Here is a 22,600-nt window from a genome sequence, read left to right on the forward strand (position 1 = left end):
GGTGGCTGAGGCTGTTTGTTGTGTAGCAACTGGAAAATATAATTTTTCCCTGTTTGTTTATGTTGGCCAGACTCAGTAACAAGCCACACTGAGTAGTTGGGCAGAGCCAGATCCGCTGCAGTTGGACTGAGCTGCAGACTCTCATCACAAACAGATGTTGTTTATTTGGAAGCTGATGAGAATCTTACAGCCTAAATGTTCCCCTCGGCCCTCCCAAAATCACCCTGCCATGAAATCCAACAAACCAAACAAAAATGATTATTAATTGGAGAACAATTACATTTTTCAGCTTCCCTATTAGTACAAGTGGAGCACTACTGAGTAAGATTGAAGCAGTGGGGCAAGATGGAGACAGTAGGACAAGATGGAGACAGTAGGACAAGATAGAGACAGTAGGGCAAGATGGAGACAGTAGGACAAGATGGAGACAGTAGGACAAGATGGAGACAGTAGGACAAGATGGAGACAGTAGGACAAGATAGAGACAGTAGGACAAGATGGAGACAGTAGGACAAGATGGAGACAGTAGGACAAGATGGAGACAGTAGGACAAGATGGAGACAGTAGGACAAGATGGAGACAGTAGGACAAGATAGAGACAGTAGGACAAGATGGAGACAGTAGGACAAGATAGAGACAGTAGGACAAGATAGAGACAGTAGGACAAGATAGAGACAGTAGGGTAAGGTGGATAAAGTAGGGCACCTTGGAGACAGTAGGACAAGAGTCGAGTCAAGAGTGAGTTTACAGTCATTTCATCCATATACGTTTGTACAATACACAGTGAAAGGAAACAACGTTCCTCTAGGACCCTGGTGCTACACACAACATAGATGTACCGGACAACAGACAAAAAGTGCAAGTGCAAAAATGTGCAACTGGTGCAAGACAGGACAGGACAGGACAGGACAGGACACACTCAGCAGATGTAATATGTACAGTAAATAATGCTAAACGTCAGACATGATGGTGTATCATTGTGATATGACAGTAGAAAGAACATGATAAAGAACAGGATAAAGTGCAGATGTGCTCATAGAGAACAATTGTATCCAATGGCTATTTATTTATACAATGGAGTACAGTGGTGTGTAACGTTGTGGTATATAGTAAGGTCAGATGGAGTGTGAGTGTGAGAGAGATCTGTCCGGTCCCTGAGTATTCAGGAGCCTTATGTCTTGGGGAAAGAAACTGTTACACAGTCTGGTAGTGAGGGCCCTAATGCTCCGGTACCTTTTTCCAGATGGCAGGAGTGTGAACAGTGAGTGTGAGGGGTGTGTTGGATCAGACACAATGCTGGTGGCTTTACGGATGCAGCGAGTGGTGTAAATGTCTGTGATGGAAGGAAGAGAGACACCTATGATCTTCTCTGCTGTCTTCACTATCCTCTGTAGGGTCTTGTGCTCCATGACATTGCAGTTCCCAGACAGTGATACAGCTGCTCAGGATGCTCTCGATAGTCCCTCTGTAGAAGGTTTTGAGTATGGATGGTGGGAGATGGGAGTAGAGGCGCTGTTGGGCTTTCTTGGCTAAGTAGCTGGTGTTGTGGGACCAGGTGAGGTTCTCCGACCAGGTGGAGACCAAGGAATTTGGTGCTTCTGACGATCTCCACATTAGAGCCGTCGATGTACAGTGGCAGGTGGTCACTCCTAGTCTTCCTAAAGTCAACAACCATCTCCTTTGTTTTGTCTACATTGCTGATGAGACCCACCACAATCGTGTCATCAGCGAACTTTATGATGTGATTTGTGCGGTGCGTGGCTGCACAGTCATGTGTCACTAGAGTGAACAGTAGAGGACTAAGCACACAGCCTTGAGGGGCACCAGTGCTCAGTGTGGTGGTTCTGGAGATGATGTTTCCAATCCTGACTGACTGAGGTTGGTCAGGAAGGCCAGAACCCAACTGCAGAGGGAGGTGTTCAGTCCAAGCAGGCTCAGCTATTCTATCAGATGCTGAGGAATGATAGTGTTGAATGCTGAACTGAAGTCTATGAACAGCATTTGCACGTAGGTGTCTTTTTTGTCCAGATGAGAGAGGGCCCAATGGAGGGTGGTGGCTATTGCATCGTCTGTTGAGCGATTTTAACGGTAATGAAACTGTAGGGGGTCCAGTGCTGGTGGCAGCAGGTTTTGATGTGTTTCTTGACAAGCTTCTCAAAACACTTCATGATGATGGGGGTGAGTGCCACAGGACGGTAGTCATTGAAGCAGGACACTGATGACTTCTTTGGCACGGGGACAATGGTGGTGGTGTTGAAGCACTTTGGGACAGTGGAAGGTGATCAGGGAGATGTTAAAGATGTCCGTAAAAACATCTTCCAGCTGACATGACATTCTCTTAGCACTCTACCAGGGATATTGTCTGGTCCTGCAGCTTTCCGTAGGTTTACTCTTTCCAGAGTCATCCTCACGTCAGCCACCGTCAGACGCAGTGCCTGGTCACTAGGCAGAGTGATGGTCTTCCTCATTCCTGTGTTGTTCTGGGCTTCAAACTGTGCATTGAAGTCATTCAGCGCATCTGCAACGGCGCCGTCACTGTCACAGGCAGATGGTGTTGACCTGTAGTTTGTGATAGTCTGGATGCCCTGCCACATGCCCGTGTGTCGCCATTCTCCTGGAAGAAGCGGTGTATCTTCTGAGAGTATGCGCACTTAGCTACTCTGATGGTACGGGAAAGTTTGGCTCTCGCTGTTCTCAGGGCGACTTTGTCACCTTCCCGGAAAGCAGAGTCTCGGGCCCTCAGTAACACACGTACCTCTCCAGTGAACCACGGCTTCTGGTTGAGGCGTGTAGTGATGCACTTGGAGACAGTGACATCATCAATGCACTTTGTGATGTAGCTGATTACAGATGACATATACTCATCCAAGTTGATGTAGTGGCTGTAGGTTGCAGCCTCCCTAAACATGTTCCAGTCAGTGCACTCAAAACAGAACCTGAAGAGCAGTCATGGCTCCTGCTGGCCGTGTTTTTACCTGCTTCAGAACCGGTTTAGAGTGCCTGACGAGTGGTCTGTATACTGGAATTAACATAACAGAGATGTGGTCGGAGTATCCGAAGTGTGGGCGGGGCTCTGCTCGGTACGCACTGGAAATGTTTGTGTAAACCTGATCCAGCGTGTTTGGCCCTCTCGTAGCAAATCCCACATGCTGATGGAATTTAGGGAGCACTGACCTGAGAATCACATGGTTAAAATCTCCAGAGATGATATTCAGTCCATCTGGGTGAGTGTTTTGTATGTCCGTGATAGAACTCTACAGCTCCCAGAGTACATCTTTGGTGTTCACTCTGGGAGGAATGTAAAGTCCAATAATATGAATGGAGGCAATCTCACGGGGTAAATAAAAGGGTCTGCACTTCACAACAACAATCTCCACCAGCGTGAGCAGTGACTGGGCACAAGCACAGAGTTCCTGCACTATTTCGTGTTGATGTAAACACACAGACCACCCCTGCGATTCTTACCGCTCAGAGCAGCGACTCTGTCAGCTCAAACCACGACTAGCCCGTCCAACTGAATGGCGGCATCCGGGAATCTTTCACTGAGCCATGTCTCCGTGAATACTAAAATGCAGCAGTTTCTGAACTCACGCTGGGTAGTTCGCTGGAGTCAAATGTAGTCCATTTTATTTTCTATGGAGCAGACATTAGATGGTAGTATGGACGGGAGCGCGGGTCGGCTGGTGTTCTTAGCCCAGCATGGACTCCTGCTCGATTTCCGTGCTTCCGCGTCCTCGTACACTGTTTCCGAGTGCTTCTCCTCCCGCCATTGGGCCCAGGCGAGACCGTGGTCAGAAGATCCGGCTCCCGAATTATGCCGAGATCCTGTAGTGTGTGCAATAAGCCATCCTTTATCGTAAGATATGCATGATTGCTGTACCGAAGGAATGTCTGGTGATTATAGAACTGGACCTTAGTTGTTCCAACATCCATAGCTTCACAAAAAACAGAGTAAAAAAGCACAAAAACCACAAAAAACTGAAGCACCTTGTGATACGGAGAGGCCGCTGCAATCTACTGTCGCACCGCCATCTTGGTCGCCACTAGGCTCACAGTCTCCCCCAGGCCAGCAGTCTCCCTGCAGCTCAGCAGTCTGCCCTGCAAGGTGGAGACAGTAGGACGAGATGGAGACAGTAGGGCAAGATGGAGACAGTAGGACAAGGTGGAGACAGTAGGGCAAGGTGGAAACAGAACAAGATGGAGACAGTAGGGCAAGATGGCAACAGTAGGACGAGATGGAGACAGTAAGACAAGATGGAGACAGTAGGACGAGATGGAGACAGTAGGACGAGATGGAGACAGTAGAGCAAGATGGAGACAGTAGGACAAGGTGGAGACAGTAGGGCAAGGTGGAAACAGGGCAAGGTGGAAACAGGACAAGATGGAGACAGTAGGGCAAGATGCAGACAGTAGAGCAAGATGGAGACAGTAGGACAAGATAGAGACAGTAGGACAAGATGGAGACAGTAGGACAAGATGGAGACAGTAGGACAGGATGGAGACAGTAGGGCAAGATGGAGACAGTAGGGCAAGATGGAGACAGTAGGACAAGATGGAGACAGTAGGACAAGATGGAGACAGTAGGACAAGATGGAGACAGTAGGGCAAGATGGAGACAGTAGGGCAAGATGGAGACAGTAGGACAAGATGGAGACAGTAGGACAAGATGGAGACAGTAGGACAAGATGGAGACAGTAGGGCAAGATGGAGACAGTAGGGCAAGATGGCAACAGTAGGACGAGATGGAGACAGTAGAGCAAGATGGAGACAGTAGGACAAGGTGGAGACAGTAGGGCAAGATGGAAACAGGACAAGATGAGACAGTAGGACAAGAAGGAGACAGTGGGACAAGATGGAGACAGTAGGGCAAGGTGGAAACAGGACAAGATGAGACAGTAGGACAAGATGGAGACCGTAGAGCAAGATGGAGACAGTAGGACAAGATAGAGACAGTAGGACAAGATAGAGACAGTAGGGCAAGATGGAGACAGTAGGACAAGATGGAGACAGTAGGGCAAGTAAGACATGGATTTAATAATAATTGTAGGGGACAAAGCAAACCCATGCGTTATGTGTTTATAGAACAAGAATATACAGAAATGTGGAAGACAGGTGTATATTGCCCCTTTTGGAAGTCTATGAAGACAATTTTCTCCAGAGTCATTGCTTTATTACAGGACAGAATGCAGATTGACTGCTTTCCATGTTATTTGCAGCAATGCCATTTTTGAGAAAGTTTTCTCTGCCGCTAGGTTTTTGTGTGTGTGCCACCTAGTGGCCTAATGCTGATTACATTTTTTAATATTCTATTTTATAAGGTGTTTGGTTAAAAGGAATAACTAACGAGAGTAACTCTACATCCCATAAAGAGAAATAATCAGTGAAAACACAAACGTGGCTCTGCCCCTTTATTTAATGTGATTCTAAAAGGGTAACTCCTCCAAAAACTGCTTAATTCTAAGCAACTTTCCAATATCCATTTAATCCTTGTTAGTTAATACTTATGTGTAACTGTCATTGGGTCTCTGTCTCCCCCTTTGACCTCAAACTGGCGTGTACGTTACATTTCTGGGGCCGAGTGTGAGGTCAGGGGGCAGCGCACATGATTTTAGAAGAGGAGCAGGTCTTGGTCTCACACAGTTTTCCGCTGGGCCAGTTATGTGGGAGTTGTTGGGAGTTGAGGGTTTATGGGTCTTGCAAGGAGATCTCACCATCAGCATAGGAAGGGGTTCTTTACTGTAAGGACAGTCAGGTTATGGGATTCCCTACCAAGAGAGGGGAATGAGTGATTCATTGGTGGGGAGGAAAGGAGATCTCACCATCAGCATAGGAAGGGGTTCTTTACTGTAAGGACAGTCAGGTTATGGGATTCCCTACCAAGAGAGGGGGAATGAGTGATTCATTGGTGGGGAGGAAAGGAGATCTCACCATCAGCATAGGAAGGGGTTCTTTACTGTAAGGACAGTCAGGTTATGGGATTCCCTACCAAGAGAGGGGGAATGAGTGATTCATTGATGGGGAGGAAAGGAGATCTCACCATCAGCATAGGAAGGGGTTCTTTACTGTAAGGACAGTCAGGTTATGGGATTCCCTACCAAGAGAGGGGAATGAGTGATTCATTGGTGGGGAGGAAAGGAGATCTCACCATCAGCATAGGAAGGGGTTCTTTACTGTAAGGACAGTCAGGTTATGGGATTCCCTACCAAGAGAGGGGGAATGAGTGATTCATTGGTGGGGAGGAAAGGAGATCTCACCATCAGCATAGGAAGGGGTTCTTTACTGTAAGGGACAGTCAGGTTATGGGATTCCCTACCAAGAGAGGGGGAATGAGTGATTCATTGGTGGGGAGGAAAGGAGATCTCACCATCAGCATAGGAAGGGGTTCTTTACTGTAAGGACAGTCAGGTTATGGGATTCCCTACCAAGAGAGGGGGAATGAGTGATTCATTGGTGGGGAGGAAAGGAGATCTCACCATCAGCATAGGAAGGGGTTCTTTACTGTAAGGACAGTCAGGTTATGGGATTCCCTACCAAGAGAGGGGAATGAGTGATTCATTGGTGGGGAGGAAAGGAGATCTCACCATCAGCATAGGAAGGGGTTCTTTACTGTAAGGACAGTCAGGTTATAGGATTCCCTACCAAGAGAGGGGAATGAGTGATTCATTGGTGGGGAGGAAAGGAGATCTCACCATCAGCATACGAAGGGGTTCTTTTTCTATAAGGACAGTCAGGTTATGGGATTCCCTACCAAGAGAGGGGGAATGAGTGATTCATTGGTGGGGAGGAAAGGAGATCTCACCATCAGCATAGGAAGGGGTTCTTTACTGTAAGGACAGTCAGGTTATGGGATTCCCTACCAAGAGAGGGGAATGAGTGATTCATTGGTGGGGAGGAAAGGAGATCTCACCATCAACATAGGAAGGGGTTCTTTTTCTGTAAGGACAGTCAGGTTATGGGGTTCCCTACCAAGAGAGGAGGAATGAGTGATTCATTGGTGGGGAGGAAAGGAGATCTCAACAACAGCATAGGAAGGGGTTCTTTACTGTAAGGACAGTCAGGTTATGGGATTCCCTACCAAGAGAGGGGAATGAGTGATTCATTGGTGGGGAGGAAAGGAGATCTCACCATCAGCATAGGAAGGGGTTCTTTACTGTAAGGACAGTCAGGTTATGGGATTCCCTACCAAGAGAGGGGAATGAGTGATTCATTGGTGGGGAGGAAAGGAGATCTCACCATCAACATAGGAAGGGGTTCTTTTTCTGTAAGGACAGTCAGGTTATGGGATTCCCTACCAAGAGAGGAGGAATGAGTGATTCATTGGTGGGGAGGAAAGGAGATCTCAACAACAGCATAGGAAGGGGTTCTTTACTGTAAGGACAGTCAGGTTATGGGATTCCCTACCAAGAGAGGGGAATGAGTGATTCATTGGTGGGGAGGAAAGGAGATCTCACCATCAGCATAGGAAGGGGTTCTTTACTGTAAGGACAGTCAGGTTATGGGATTCCCTACCAAGAGAGGGGAATGAGTGATTCATTGGTGGGGAGGGTCAGCTATTTCTACTTCCTGACTTGCTTTATGGTCGGGGTTCAGATATATACTATACATCTATATATACTGTAGATTTATACCAGACAATGTCCTGGTGGGACTGAGACTTAGTGGACTCCCAGCCAAGGACAATTCTTATTTATTTCTTATTTATTCCTATAATAACTATTACATTTATCTCTGTCTGTATCTAATTGTTGTGAGACTGGGCCCTCAATGTCTGGTGGGCCCTGGAGTCACATGACCAGTAGGAATTACCCATCATCCTCTACAAGGACAGGAAATCAGTAAATCTGTAAGATTCCATAGACACTAATTATTGGGGGGATGTAAATTGTCATAGAGACTAATTATTGGGGGGCTGCTGTAAGATGCCATAGACACACCACAATTATTGGGCTGGTGGGGCTGTTTGGGTCTGTGTGTAGCTGAAATGCCAGGGCCTATTCTGAATCTCAGTTGGAGGAACATATTGTGTCCGTGAGGATAAACATCAATGACAGGTTCACTTTGGATCATTATGAACAGACGGAGCCCCCGCAGGAACACGGCCTGAGAGAGGAGGAAATTTCCTGCTTCCCTGTGACCCCCCCTGTGACTTTGGAACAGTAACGGAGCAATTCCTCCAGGTTCCCTCCTGTCATGTGACTCCCAGACCTGCTCTATCCGGCTGCACTTGGCATTTTCCCTAAAGGCTAACACTTTATGGCAGCTGTTCCCTTACTGGGTCCTGCGCAGTCTGGCACCGAAAAAAACTATTTGGCACCAAAACAGAAGTTCTTCGAATTAACCTTTTGTAGGATATTGTGATGTTTTTCTATGTAGTTGCTGTGTGTGTGTATATTATATATTGTTATTTCTATAGTGGAAATTGTTGTGAGGCTCCATTGGATGGTCAGTGGTACAATTTGATTGTGTGTAGCAGATCTGAGATCTGACTCTGACCAACACCCCTCAGATCAGTGGGTGAGAGTTTTATAGGGAAATGATACTGGAGAGACAAGGGAAGTGTGTGGGCCCTATGCCCTGGCCTAGAAGGTTTCATGTGGCCCAGGGAATAAAGGGTTAATGCAGAACATGCGCATATTTCCCCTGGAATTCTGGGTTCAGAGGCAGGAGCAGCAGGGAAGTCCCATTGTCTCTATAATGAGCAGCTGAATGTTGATTTCCCTGTACTTGTGTAACCCCCGAGCTGGGTTTGGGGTGCAGAGAATGTTCTTGCTGCAGGTACAGTCTGTCAGAGCCAAACACTGTGATTCCCGACCAAACACTCCCAGCAAACACTCCCATCATGTGCCGACAGCTCGGCATGATCCCCCTCACTCTTTATCCTCCGTTCTCCGACACTTTCCTGTTGAATCGCTATTATTGCTCTTTATTTCAATCATCAACCTGAGCCACGTTCTCTACAACTGCAGAACTAGAACCAAGCCTGGTGCTGCAGGGGTTACAACTTCCCTCGCACTATTGGGGTCCCAAGCTTGATCCCCACCTGGGCACTATCTACAGGGAATATGTATGTTCTCCCTGTGTCTGTGTGGGGTTCCTCTGGGTACTTCAGTTTCATCCCACGCCCCAAATAAATACGGACAAGTTCACTGGCTCCTAATAAAATTGTCCCTAGTATGTGTGTTTCACAGGGCCTTTAGATTGTAAGCTCACTGGGGCAGGGACGGATGGGAATGTGATAGGGACCTTAGATTGTAAGCTCACTGGGGCAGGGACTGATGGGAATGTGATAGGGACATTAGATTGTAAGCTCACTGGGGCAGGGACTGATGGGAATGTGATAGGGATCTTAGATTGTAAACTCACTGTATCAGGGACTGATGGGAATGTGATAGGGATCTTAGACTGTAAGATCACCGGGGCAGGGACTGATGGGAATGTGATAGGGCCCTTAGATTGGAAGCTCACTGGGTCAGGGACTGATGGGAATGTGATAGGGGCCTTAGATTGTAAACTCATTGGGTCGGACTGATAATAATGTGATTAGGGTTGCCACCTTTTCTGGAAAAAAATACCGACCTTCCTATATATTTAACTTTTTTCCCTATTAATAACATTGGGATCAGCCCTCATTTTTACCAGCCAGGCCGGTAAAATACCGGCCAGATGGCAACCCTAAATGTGATAGGGGCCTTAGATTGTGAGCTCAATGGGTCAGGGACTGATGAGAATGTGATAGGGACCTTAGATTGTAAGCTCACTGGGGCAGGGACTGATGGGAATGTGATAGGGACCATAGATTGTAAGCTCACTGGGGCAGGGACTGATGGGAATGTGATAGGGACCTTAGATTGTAAGCTCACTGGGTCAGGGACTGATGGGAATGTGATAGGGACCTTAGATTGTAAGCTCACTAGGTCAGGGACTGATGGGAATGTGATAGGGACCATAGATTGTAAGCTCACTAGGTCAGGGACTGATGGGAATGTGATAGGGACCTTAGATTGTAAGCTCACTGGGACAGGGACTGATGGGAATGTGATAGGGACCTTAGATTGTAAGCTCACTGGGGCAGGGACTGATGGGAATGTGATAGGGACCATAGATTGTAAGCTCACTAGGTCAGGGACTGATGGGAATGTGATAGGGACCTTAGATTGTAAGCTCACTGGGTCAGGGACTGATGGGAATGTGATAGGGACCTTAGATTGTAAGCTCACTGGGACAGGGACTGATGGGAATGTGATAGGGACCATAGATTGTAAGCTCACTAGGTCAGGGACTGATGGGAATGTGATAGGGACCTTAGATTGTAAGCTCACTGGGTCAGGGACTGATGGGAATGTGATAGGGACCTTAGATTGTAAGCTCACTGGGACAGGGACTGATGGGAATGTGAGGTATTGACTGAGCCGTGGGATTGGCATTGGAATGCCCCTGGTTATTGGGGTCAAGGCACAGTGAGGTCCCAGAGCCAATTATAAGGAGACAATTATTGTGTGATAGAACATTGGCATCCGACCCCTTGACTCTTCCCCTGTCTCTCATCCGTAGGTTGGGCACCCCCTGGCACCATATGTCGCCTCTCATTAAGGGGAGGAGGAAGTGCAGGTCTCTGCTGAATGTATGATATTAATCCCAATTAAGGTATAGTCAGCTGGGCCAGACACAAAGCCTTAAAAGCCCTGTCGACTAAAAGCTAACCAGTTCAGATAATGTTAACGATAGTCACTGGCTAAAACATAGCTTTTAATAAATATATTAAAACCATAATACACACCACCAAAAAACTAAGTCAAAACAACAAAACTCCCTTGTAACAGTAAGGAAGTCCGGGAAAAGTGTCCCTAAAACCATATTAAAAACCAGGCTACAGGTAGAACGGTGTATAGCACTATTGCAACTGTCTTAGTTGACAGCGTGCTACTTGCAAGCAGTTAAAGTAATGGATGCCAGTCGCAATCCCAGAACCCTCCCTTCCAAAGGTCCCCCAGGCCAATTTTTCCTACCTAGCTACGTGGGGAGCAAGTGGGAGCTAATCGCCCACCGTCCACCTATGCCACAAGCCCGACGCGTTTCGCCGTTTGCGCGGCTTCCTCAGGGGCATAAGTGCCGGGTGTGTGCCAAAAATGCAGTTTAAATAGGCGATTCTAGCCGTCCGTCTGACAGGGCGCTCCCGAATGACGTCACTTCCGGTCGCGCCTGCCGAGAGTACTCTCAGGCGCTTCAAAGTGTCCAATGCGCATGCGCTGCCCATACTTGGCTCCTCAATATGTCCATTGCGCATGCGCTGCCCATACTTGGCTCTTCATATGTATTTTCAATTCCGGATGCGCCACTAATATGGTCCATCAGGCGCTTCACTCTGTTTTATGAGCATGCGCTGTTATGAAAAATAATGAATAATTAATCAGTGGATGGTGCGCATGCCATAAATTCAAGTTTGTCAAATTGTCTGAACTATTCCCATTGTCTTTAATGATCAGTATGATTTGCGCCTAGTATTCAAGCTCACATATCCTGCGCATATATACCCTATATCATCCTCATTGCTATGGTGTATAGCGTTGGTAACCAGTTGCTATGGTGTATAGCGTTAGCAACCAGTTCAAGGTATAGTCTGATTCTCTGCAGGGAAGAGCGAACGCCCCATATTTTGAGACACTGATACTCTGGGTAATGGCGAGCTAGAGATCGCTATACAACTACACTGTTTTATAAACACATTACATATAAATAGTTTCCTCATTTAATTCTTAGTGTGTAATTTGTATGAAAAGAAAAAAATTTTTTACAATTATAAAAATGGAGAGAAGGTGAAGCCCTCATTGAGGCCATGCGGTACTCTGGTGTTCAACCAATAAATCCATTGAGCTTCGCGCTGTAGTAGTTTCCTGTCAATGTCGCCGACCCGCATTGTAGGTTTAATGTGATCAACTGCTGTGAATCTTAACATCTCAGTATTGCCATTGTGTATTTCATTAATGTGTCTCGCTACCGATGTATTTCTCCTGTGCTTAACATCTCCCACATGCTCAAGGATCCTTCTCCTAAATTCCCGTTTTGTTTTGCCCACATAGCGTTTCCCACATCTGCAATTCATCAAGTATATCACTCCTGATGTTTTACAATTCATGAAATATTTTAGAGTGTAGATAGGGATATCCGATCTTCCATGGCATGTCAACGCTTTTTCTATAAAGGGACAGGCCTGACAACTACCACATTTGTGGCAACCTTTTGTTTTATTTTCTAACCATGTTGGTTTAGCCTCACTGCTGAGATGGCTGTGTACCAATTGGTCACGTAGATTTTTACTGCGCCTAAAAGTAATTGTAGGATTACTCCCAATGACTTCTGATATGTCTTTGTCCTGCTCTAGAATGTGCCAATGTTTGCATAAAATCTGACGAATTTCCTTATGTTCTGAACTGTAGTTCCCAATGAACCTCACTGATGGTGGAAGGTTGATTATTCGCTGTCAATTTTCTAGGAATCAGGAGATGACTTCTATCTGAAGTGAGCGCTCTTTTGTAAGCTTTTTTGAGGGAGTTATGACTGTACCCCTTAGTTTGAATCTTTGGTACAATTTGTCAGCTTCAACCTTAAAGTCAGACAAAGTACTACATAGCCTTCTAACCCTTAAATACTGTCCTGTCGGGATGCCTCGAATGAGGCGTGCGGGATGCTGGCTTTGAGCGTGTAGGAGATTATTAGTTGCGGTTTCCTTTCTGAACACCGAGGTTTGGACATTATTGTTGGTGTCTCTATAGATTCTGATGTCTAGAAAATTAATTACGTCTTTATTGATTTCAGCCGTAATTCTTAAATTTATGTTATTACTGTTTAATACCTCAACAAACCTATGAAATTTCTCTGGGGAGCCCGACCATATTACCACTATATCGTCTATATAGCGTAACCATAGTATGATGTTTTCAGTGAATTCTGCGAGAGTTTCATTAAATACAAAATTATGCTCCCACCACCCCAGATAGATATTGGCATACGTGGGGGCGCAGGTACTGCCCATCGCTGTACCGCGTATTTGATGGTAATAGCGACCGTTAAATGTGAAAAAATTGTGTTTGAGTAAGAATTCTAACAATTCCACCACGAATGAATTGTGTTTTTTATAGCAATGAGGATGATATAGGGTATATATGCGCCGGATATGTGAGCTTGAATACTAGGCGCAAATCATACTGATCATTAAAGACAATGGGAATAGTTCAGACAATTTGACAAACTTGAATTTATGGCATGCGCACCATCCACTGATTAATTATTCATTATTTTTCATAACAGCGCATGCTCATAAAACAGAGTGAAGCGCCTGATGGACCATATTAGTGGCGCATCCGGAATTGAAAATACATATGAAGAGCCAAGTATGGGCAGCGCATGCGCAATGGACATATTGAGGAGCCAAGTATGGGCAGCGCATGCGCATTGGACACTTTGAAGCGCCTGAGAGTACTCTCGGCAGGCGCGACCGGAAGTGACGTCATTCGGGAGCGCCCTGTCAGACGGACGGCTAGAATCGCCTATTTAAACTGCATTTTTGGCACACACCCGGCACTTATGCCCCTGAGGAAGCCGCGCAAACGGCGAAACGCGTCGGGCTTGTGGCATAGGTGGACGGTGGGCGATTAGCTCCCACTTGCTCCCCACGTAGCTAGGTAGGAAAAATTGGCCTGGGGGACCTTTGGAAGGGAGGGTTCTGGGATTGCGACTGGCATCCATTACTTTAACTGCTTGCAAGTAGCACGCTGTCAACTAAGACAGTTGCAATAGTGCTATACACCGTTCTACCTGTAGCCTGGTTTTTAATATGGTTTTAGGGACACTTTTCCCGGACTTCCTTACTGTTACAAGGGAGTTTTGTTGTTTTGACTTAGTTTTTTGGTGGTGTGTATTATGGTTTTAATATATTTATTAAAAGCTATGTTTTAGCCAGTGACTATCGTTAACATTATCTGAACTGGTTAGCTTTTAGTCGACAGGGCTTTTAAGGCTTTGTGTCTGGCCCAGCTGACTATACCTTAATTGGGATTGATATTATACGTTCTTCAATGAACTCTAACCTGCAGATAAACCTTACTTTGAACTAATTGACTCTCGCAGCAGGGTAGAATGTATGATATTGCCTAAAGTCTCTGCTGAATGTATGATATTGCCTAAAGTCTCTGCTGAATGTATGATATTGCCTAAAGTCTCTGCTGAATGTATGATATTGCCTAAAGCCTATGCTGAATGTATGATATTGCCTAAAGTCTCTGCTGAATGTATGATATTGCCTAAAGTCTCTGCTGAATGTATGATATTGTCTAAAGTCTCTGCTGAATGTATGATATTGTCTAAAGTCTCTGCTGAATGTATGATATTGCCTAAAGTCTCTGCTGAATGTATGATATTGCCTAAAGTCTCTGCTGAATGTATGATATTGTCTAAAGTCTCTGCTGAATGTATGATATTGTCTAAAGTCTCTGCTGAATGTATGATATTGCCTAAAGCCTCTGCTGAATGTATGATATTGCCTAAAGTCTCTGCTGAATGTATGATATTGCCTAAAGTCTCTGCTGTATGTATGATATTGCGTAAAGTCTCTGCTGAATGTATGATATTGTCTAAAGTCTCTGCTGAATGTATGATATTGTCTAAAGTCTCTGCTGAATGTATGATATTGCGTAAAGTCTCTGCTGAATGTATGATATTGTCTAAAGTCTCTGCTGTATGTATGATATTGCGTAAAGTCTCTGCTGAATGTATGATATTGCTACGAGCAGCAGCTACGACACTAGTGATAACTGCTACACTGTGTGTAATTCTCAGGGCAGGGTATTGTGTAGCTGTCACTAGTATCTCTGTGTGTAGTTGTGAGATCCCATTGCTTGTTAGACAAATGCCTAATACTTTATTCTCTGTATTCCAGCTGTGTGGGAGTTGAGGAAGATGAAGCCCCCGATATTGACATTTATCACTGTCCGAACTGTGAGAAAACCCACGGCAAATCCACCTGTAAGTACCTGCGCCCCCTTTCCCCAGTCATTGATGTAAAATCTCTGGCATTTCTGTAAAGTGCTTCAAAGTTATTGTAGAAACAGCTTTAGAGACGATTAGTTGCTGTTCCGCCTCTCACCACTATCAGTTTTCCCCATAGAGCTGCAATGAAACAGCGCCACCGCCTGATCTGAGCAGCAAATCAGAGATAATTGATTCAGAGAAATTAAAGGGGTTGTTCACCTTTCAAACCCTTTCAGTTCAGTTGTTTTCAGATTGTTCCCAGAAATAAAGACTTTTTTTCAATTGCTTTCCATTTTGTATTGTTTTTCCAAAATCTGAGCATTAAGGTTTGTGTCAGGGGAGTGTGTATTTCTAGTGAACTGTGGGAGTGCAGAGATTGTGCTGGATTGTACCCGGCGTCACACACAAACAAATGTCTTTCACTGGTTTATTGGGGCCACAGAGTTTCAGAGCAGGAGAAAATTCATCACATAACCTGTATCAAGTGGCAACAGGGATAGTCTATGTGACAAGTATTTCTCTGATTAATTAAAGTTCATGATCGTCCTGAAGTAAAATGTCCATAGTGATAATTATATAGAAACGGTGAGTAGTGATGTCATTTCTGTCACATGACTCACTAAAACTTGTGTCTTATAATAAATAAAGGACCCTTTGTTGGTAAATATGAGGATATTAGAAGTCATCTCGGAATAACATTGCCTGTATAACTCAGCCTGCAGCCTTGTGCCTTTATATGGTCACAGAACAACCCCTCAGTGACTTCTAATATCCTTATCATTTACAGTAGGGGGTACATTATCCCTTATAATACATGAGTGATACTCAGAGTTCCCTGTATAACTCAGCCTGCAGCCTTGTGCCTTTATATGGTCACAGAACAACCCCTCAGTGACTTCTAATATCCTTATCATTTACAGTAGGGGGTACATTATCCCTTATAATACATGAGTGATACTCAGAGTTCCCTGTATAACTCAGCCTGCAGCCTTGTGTCTTTATATGGTCACAGACCCCCTCAGTGACTTCTAATATCCTTATCATTTACAGTAGGGGGTACATTATCCCTTATAATACATGAGTGATACTCAGAGTTCCCTGTATAACTCAGCCTGCAGCCTTGTGTCTTTATATGGTCACAGAACAACCTCTCAGTGACTTCTAATATCCTTATCATTTACAGTAGGGGGTACATTATCCCTTATAATAAATGAGTGATACTCAGAGTTCCCTGTATAACTCAGCCTGCAGCCTTGTGCCTTTATATGGTCACAGAACCCCTCAGTGACTTCTAATATCCTTATCATTTACAGTAGGGGGTACATTATCCCTTATAATACATGAGTGATACTCAGCGTTCCCTGTATAACTCAGCCTGCAGCCTTGTGCCTTTATATGGTCACAGAACAACCCCTCAGTGACTTCTAATATCCTTATCATTTACAGTAGGGGTACATTATCCCTTATAATACATGAGTGATACTCAGAGTTCCCTGTATAACTCAGCCTGCAGTCTTGTGCCTTTATATGGTCACAGAACCCCTCAGTGACTTCTAATATCCTTATCATTTACAGTAGGGGTACATTATCCCTTATAATACATGAGTGATACTCAGAGTTCCCTGTATAACTCAGCCTGCAGCCTTGTGTCTTTATATGGTCACAGAACAACCCCTCAGTGACTTCTAATATCCTTATATTTTACAATAGGGGAAACTTTATTCACTATATTACCAGTTGGAGTTTATTTTCATTCATTCATTCACTTTCCATTTTTATTTCTTAATTGCGTTTCCCAAATATCAGTAGTTTGATTAAAGCTGGTCGTACATACATTAGTGACCTCGCTAAAGCACCTTGAGTTGGCCGATATCTGGCTGATGTGTTTGTGGGATTCTGGGAATTGCAGTACAACAAGCTGGATATCACTGATGTATATAAGGGTGCGGGGCCCAGGACATACATATTCACTGCCCCCCCCCGGCAGCAGAGAGACATGGGGCGGGGCTAAATTAGGCTGGAAGCAGAGAGTCACAGTTTTTTGCCAGTCTGTAGTACTGCTGGTCCTTACTCCAACCCTACAAAAGCCCTGACAGTGAGAAGCTTAGTTCTCCTTTATATTCTTGTTGCCATTGGATACACTTTACTGATGAAGGGAGGTTTATCCACCAGGAATGTTATCCTACTCTGTGGCCACAATACACGGGTTACTCACCAGTCTAAACACATTTGTGTCTGTGGTTTCCTATTCGCTCTCAGTTGTACCTTACGGTTATATCTGCTGAGAATATCCAATAATATACTGCTAAATAAATGATTCTCTTGTGCTGGGGACCCCCTTGTCTGGATTATGGGATACAGATCTGGCCTCAAAATAGTCTGATATACAGTATTTCTCTGCCTCTTGTTGGACCAGCGCTGCAGGTGGAGCCCCTTAGGGAACTAAACTAGATTCTTCTCCTTTAAATTAACTGTTAGTATGATGTAGAGAGGGATATTCTGAGACAATTTGCAATTGGTTTTCATTTTTTATTATTTGTAGCTTTTGAGTTATTTAGCTTTTTATTCAGCAGCTCTCCAGTTTTCAGTTTCTGAAATCTGGTTGCTAGGGTCCAAATTCCTCTAGCAACCATGCACTGATTTGAATAAGAGACTGGAATATAAATAGGAGAGGACTGAATAGAAAGAGGAGTAATAAAAAGTAACAATAACAATACATTTGTAGCCTTACAGAGCATTTGTTTTTTAGATGCGGTCAGTGACCCCCACTTAAAAGCTGTAAAGACTTAAAAGGAGAACAGGATAAAAAATAAATAAATAATGAAGACCAATTGAAAAGTTGCTTAGAATTGGCCGTTCTATAACATACTAAAAGTTAACTTAAAACGTAAGTGTTGCTTTAAATACCATGAGCTCCATTTATCTTCATCATGGTAATTAAATAGGCAGCGGCAATAGCACGATTCCAATAGGAGGCAATAAACCCAAATGGGTCCCTGGGGCCCCTCTCCTTCTCAAGGAATCAGCGGCTGTATCCACAATAAACTTATTTGGGTTAAGTTAAACAAACACCGATCCCTAACAAGCAACTAGGGGAATCTGGGGTGATTTATGTGAGGTGCAGTGGTTACAAGGTTTTTCTGCAACCAAAAAATTATAGAACTTGCCGACATTTGGGGGTTGTCCAGGACCCTCCGTTCCTACAATCACTACATCATACAGTAATTATCCTCCTGCTACCAACCCTCTCTATTCCTCCCCAGTGTCCTCATAGTCTGTACAGAGAGATCCCATAAAACTATGGCAGCATAGGTATTCCCTGTACTAAGCACAATTCAGCAGGAACAACCCCTAAGTTTGCTCATAGTCTGTACAGAGAGATCCCATAAAACTATAGCAGCATAGGTATTCCCTGTACTAAGCACAATTCAGCAGGAACAGTCCCTAAGTTTGCTCATAGTCTGTACAGAGAGATCCCATAAAACTATGGCAGCATAGGTATTCCCTGTACTAAGCACAATTCAGCAGGAACAGTCCCTAAGTTTGCTCATAGTCTGTACAGAGAGATGCCATAAAACTATGGTACATAGGTATTCCCTGTACTAAGCACAATTCAGCAGGAACAGTCCCTAAGTTTGTTCATAGTCTGTACAGAGAGATCCCATAAAACTATGGCACATAGGTATTCCCTGTACTAAGCACAATTCAGCAGGAACAGTCCCCTAAGTTTGCTCATAGTCTGTACAGAGAGATCCCATAAAACTATGGCAGCATAGGTATTCCCTGTACTAAGCACAATTCAGCAGGAACATTTAGTATATATTCCATTTTCCATAAATGACCATGTAACATGTGAGTTACTCAGGTGCTGTGCTTGTTTAGGTTACAGCTGTGATATTGCAGCACATAATATGGAAATTGATTCACAGGAAACTGCTCTAATTAATTGAAATTAATGAGTAACTCCAGGAAGCAGAAAAATAATTTTATGGGCCACTTGCTGGTTACGACAGTCCAGATATGAAATCCCCATGCTGTATGGGTGACCACTAATCAGTTCAGGTGCAGGCTGCATGGCGACTTAGAAATCAGTGCAGTCAGCAGCAGGCATATGAGCCCATTACTACGTGTGTTTCATGTATGACTGCTATTAAAGACACGAGGAGGCTGTGCACATTAGCCCTGCAATATAATATATATTTACATAGATGAGCTGCAGACTCATTAATAGATCAGATTTTCCCTTATTATAAAAGCTTCTCTTATGAATTTGCCTGAAGAGGAAACATTACAGACTGACTTATCTCTAGTAAGACCTGCAGCCTGACACACAACATCTCTATAAAGTTGGCCATAGACGCAAAGATCCGATCGCACGAATCAAGGATTCGTATGATTTTCGGACCGTGTGTGGAGAGTCCCGACATTTTTCGTCAGACGGAGATCGGTTGTTTGGTCGATGGGACAGGTTAAAAGATTCCTGTCGCCTGTGTGTAATATCTCTGCGTGTATTACCCATCGTAAGATTATCAGTGGGAGACTCACCAGCTCTGTCAGACATAACTATCGTACGATTACTGTCAGGGGCAGAACATCGGCTCATCTCTTCTTTTACTTCTTTATTTCATCTGACTGGTTAGTGGAGGGTCGGGAGATGGGAAAGTCCGATCATACGTTGATTTGTTAGATCGTATCTTTGCGTCTGTGACCAGCTTAACACTTTGTTTCTTTTCAGTGAAAAAGAAAAGAAATTGGACCAAACAGGACCCAGGACAGACCACGGAGGTAAAACCGGTGCAGAACGGCAGCCAAGTGTTTATTAAGGAGCTGCGCAATCGGACCTTCCCCAGGTAACTAATTAGTCACATCTCATTTTATTTATCTCTCTCAATCCACATCCCTTGTGCTTCCCAGGAAACCAAAACTCCTGCATTTGGGTCCCCAGCCCTCGGTGCCCTGTTTGTCTCCCCAACTTTCCAACACTTTCCTCTGTGTGACCCCCCTCTGCCTGGTATCTGTCCCCTCCAGGGCCTGAGCGAGGAAGGATAATGAATTCATATTTAGTTCCTCGAGAACTAGAGGTGTTTCCAGATCAAAGAGTCAATGTGAATCCACTGGGTTCTACCTCTTTAAAATATCGCAGATACATGGGCAGTGTTCAGCGTGTGATTGGATGGCAGATACATGGGCAGTGTTCAGCGTTTGATTGGATGGCAGATTCATGGGCAGTGTTCAGCATGTGATTGGATGGCAGATACATGGGCAGTGTTCAGCGTTTGATTGGATGGCAGATACATGGGCAGTGTTCAGCGTGTGATTGGATGGCAGATACATGGGCAGTGTTCAGCAAGTCCCTGTAATGGGATAGGACACTGATTTGGTCCCTGGTGTTGAGACGGATAACGATGGTGGTTAATTTATGATTCCAGCGCTGAGGATATTGTCAAGAAACTGAATGGGAACCAATTAACAGTGGAATTATTTGAAGAAACGGGTTTTACAGAACCGATCCTGGTGCCAAAGAAGGACGCGCTGGGCATGACTGTACCTGCTGCGACGTTTTATGTCAGTGATGTGGAGAATTATGTTGGTGAGTTTCGTTTGTAAAATACCTAAAGGGGAAGTTTGGGTTTAAAATTGACTAAATTGCTGCCTGATGAGATCTAACTTAGAAGAAATTCTGCTCACTTCCAGCATTGGTTATGTCAGTGCTTCACATTTCATACACTTATGTATCAGAATATCAGTTATATCAGAGAACTGCACCTTAAGTTTGCTCATAGTCTGTACAGAGAGATCCCATAAAACTATGGCAGCATAGGTATTCCCTGTACTAAGCACAATTCAGCAGGAACAGTCCCTAAGTTTGCTCATAGTCTGTACAGAGAGATCCCATAAAACTATGGCAGCATAGGTATTCCCCTGTACTAAGCACAATTCAGCAGGAACAGTCCCCTAAGTTTGCTCATAGTCTGTACAGAGAGATCCCATAAAACTATGGCAGCATAGGTATTCCTCTGTACTAAGCACAATTCAGCAGGAACAGTCCCTAAGTTTGCTCATAGTCTGTACAGAGAGATCCCATAAAACTATGGCAGCATAGGTATTCCCCTGTACTAAGCACAATTCAGCAGGAACAGTCCCCTAAGTTTGCTCATAGTCTGTACAGAGAGATCCCATAAAACTATGGCAGCATAGGTATTCCTCTGTACTAAGCACAATTCAGCAGGAACAGCCCCTAAGTTTGCTCATAGTCTGTACAGAGAGATCCCATAAAACTATGGCAGCATAGGTATTCCTCTGTACTAAGCACAATTCAGCAGGAACAGTCCCCTAAGTTTGCTCATAGTCTGTACAGAGAGATCCCATAAAACTATGGCAGCATAGGTATTCCTCTGTACTAAGCACAATTCAGCAGGAACAGTCCCTAAGTTTGCTCATAGTCTGTACAGAGAGATCCCATAAAACTATGGCAGCATAGGTATTCCCTGTACTAAGCACAATTCAGCAGGAACAGTCCCTAAGTTTGCTCATAGTCTGTACAGAGAGATCCCATAAAACTATGGTACATAGGTATTCCCCTGTACTAAGCACAATTCAGCAGGAACAGTCCCTAAGTTTGCTCATAGTCTGTACAGAGAGATCCCATAAAACTATGGCAGCATAGGTATTCCCTGTACTAAGCACAATTCAGCAGGAACATTTAGTATATATTCCATTTTCCATAAATGACCATGTAACATGTGAGTTAATCAGGTCCTGTGCTTGTTTAGGTTACAGCTGTGATATTGCAGCACATAATATGGAAACTGATTCACAGAGGAAACTGCTCTAATTAATTGAAATTAATGGGTAACTCCAGGAAGCAGAAAAATAATTTTATGGGCCACTTGCTGGTTACGTCAGTCCAGATATGAAATCAGTCACACGAGTACCAGGAAATAAACTCCCCCCGTGCAAAGGAAGTAGAGACAGTCACACGAGTACCAGGAAATACACTCCCCCCGTGCAAAGGAAGTAGAGACAGTCACATGAGTACCAGGAAATACACTCCCCTGTGCAAAGGAAGTAGAGACACATTTATTTATTGTGAGTGTTTTTCCAGGCCCAGAGAGATCAGTCGATGTCACAGACGTTACTAAACAGAAAGACTGCAAGATGAAGCTCAAAGAGTTTGTGGATTACTATTACAGCACAAACAGGAAAAGAGTCTTAAATGTCATCAACTTAGAGTTCTCCGACACCAGGTGAGAGTGAAGGCTTTTTGGATTCCTCATACTCTGCAAGGAGCTTAGTGCTTTAACTGGGCCCACTCTATCTTGGACCCCATTTATCAACATAAAGAAGCAGGGAGAGCAGTTAATTTCCTTTTTACAGACGTGTCTATTAAATGTGCTGAAGAGAGAAATACTGTCTAGGGCAATTAAAGATAGGAATAGTAACAGGCTATAGAAGAGAAATAAATGTTTTAAAGAAAAGTATTACAAAAGCAAAGGAGTGTAAGAGAGAAAGGGGGTTATGGAGTAGAGAGACAAATGGGGGAGAGGAGAAATATAGAAGGGGAGAGAAGAGGGAG

General features: G+C 44.4%; 1 protein-coding gene across 2 annotated transcripts in view; it reads left to right on the forward strand.

The window, feature by feature from the left end:
- phf2.L (PHD finger protein 2 L homeolog) overlaps positions 1-22,600 on the forward strand; it is a 93,761-nt gene that overhangs the window by 23,830 nt on the left and 47,331 nt on the right. For both annotated transcript variants that reach the window (XM_041591004.1, XM_041591006.1), the window contains exons 2-5: positions 14,933-15,018; positions 19,760-19,874; positions 20,454-20,614; positions 22,130-22,271. In XM_041591004.1, coding sequence (XP_041446938.1) covers positions 14,933-15,018; positions 19,760-19,874; positions 20,454-20,614; positions 22,130-22,271 — 504 coding nt within the window. The remainder of the gene's footprint in view (positions 1-14,932; positions 15,019-19,759; positions 19,875-20,453; positions 20,615-22,129; positions 22,272-22,600) is intronic.

This window comes from Xenopus laevis, chromosome 4L (genome assembly GCF_017654675.1).
Source record: "Xenopus laevis strain J_2021 chromosome 4L, Xenopus_laevis_v10.1, whole genome shotgun sequence".
Taxonomy (NCBI): domain Eukaryota; kingdom Metazoa; phylum Chordata; class Amphibia; order Anura; family Pipidae; genus Xenopus; species Xenopus laevis.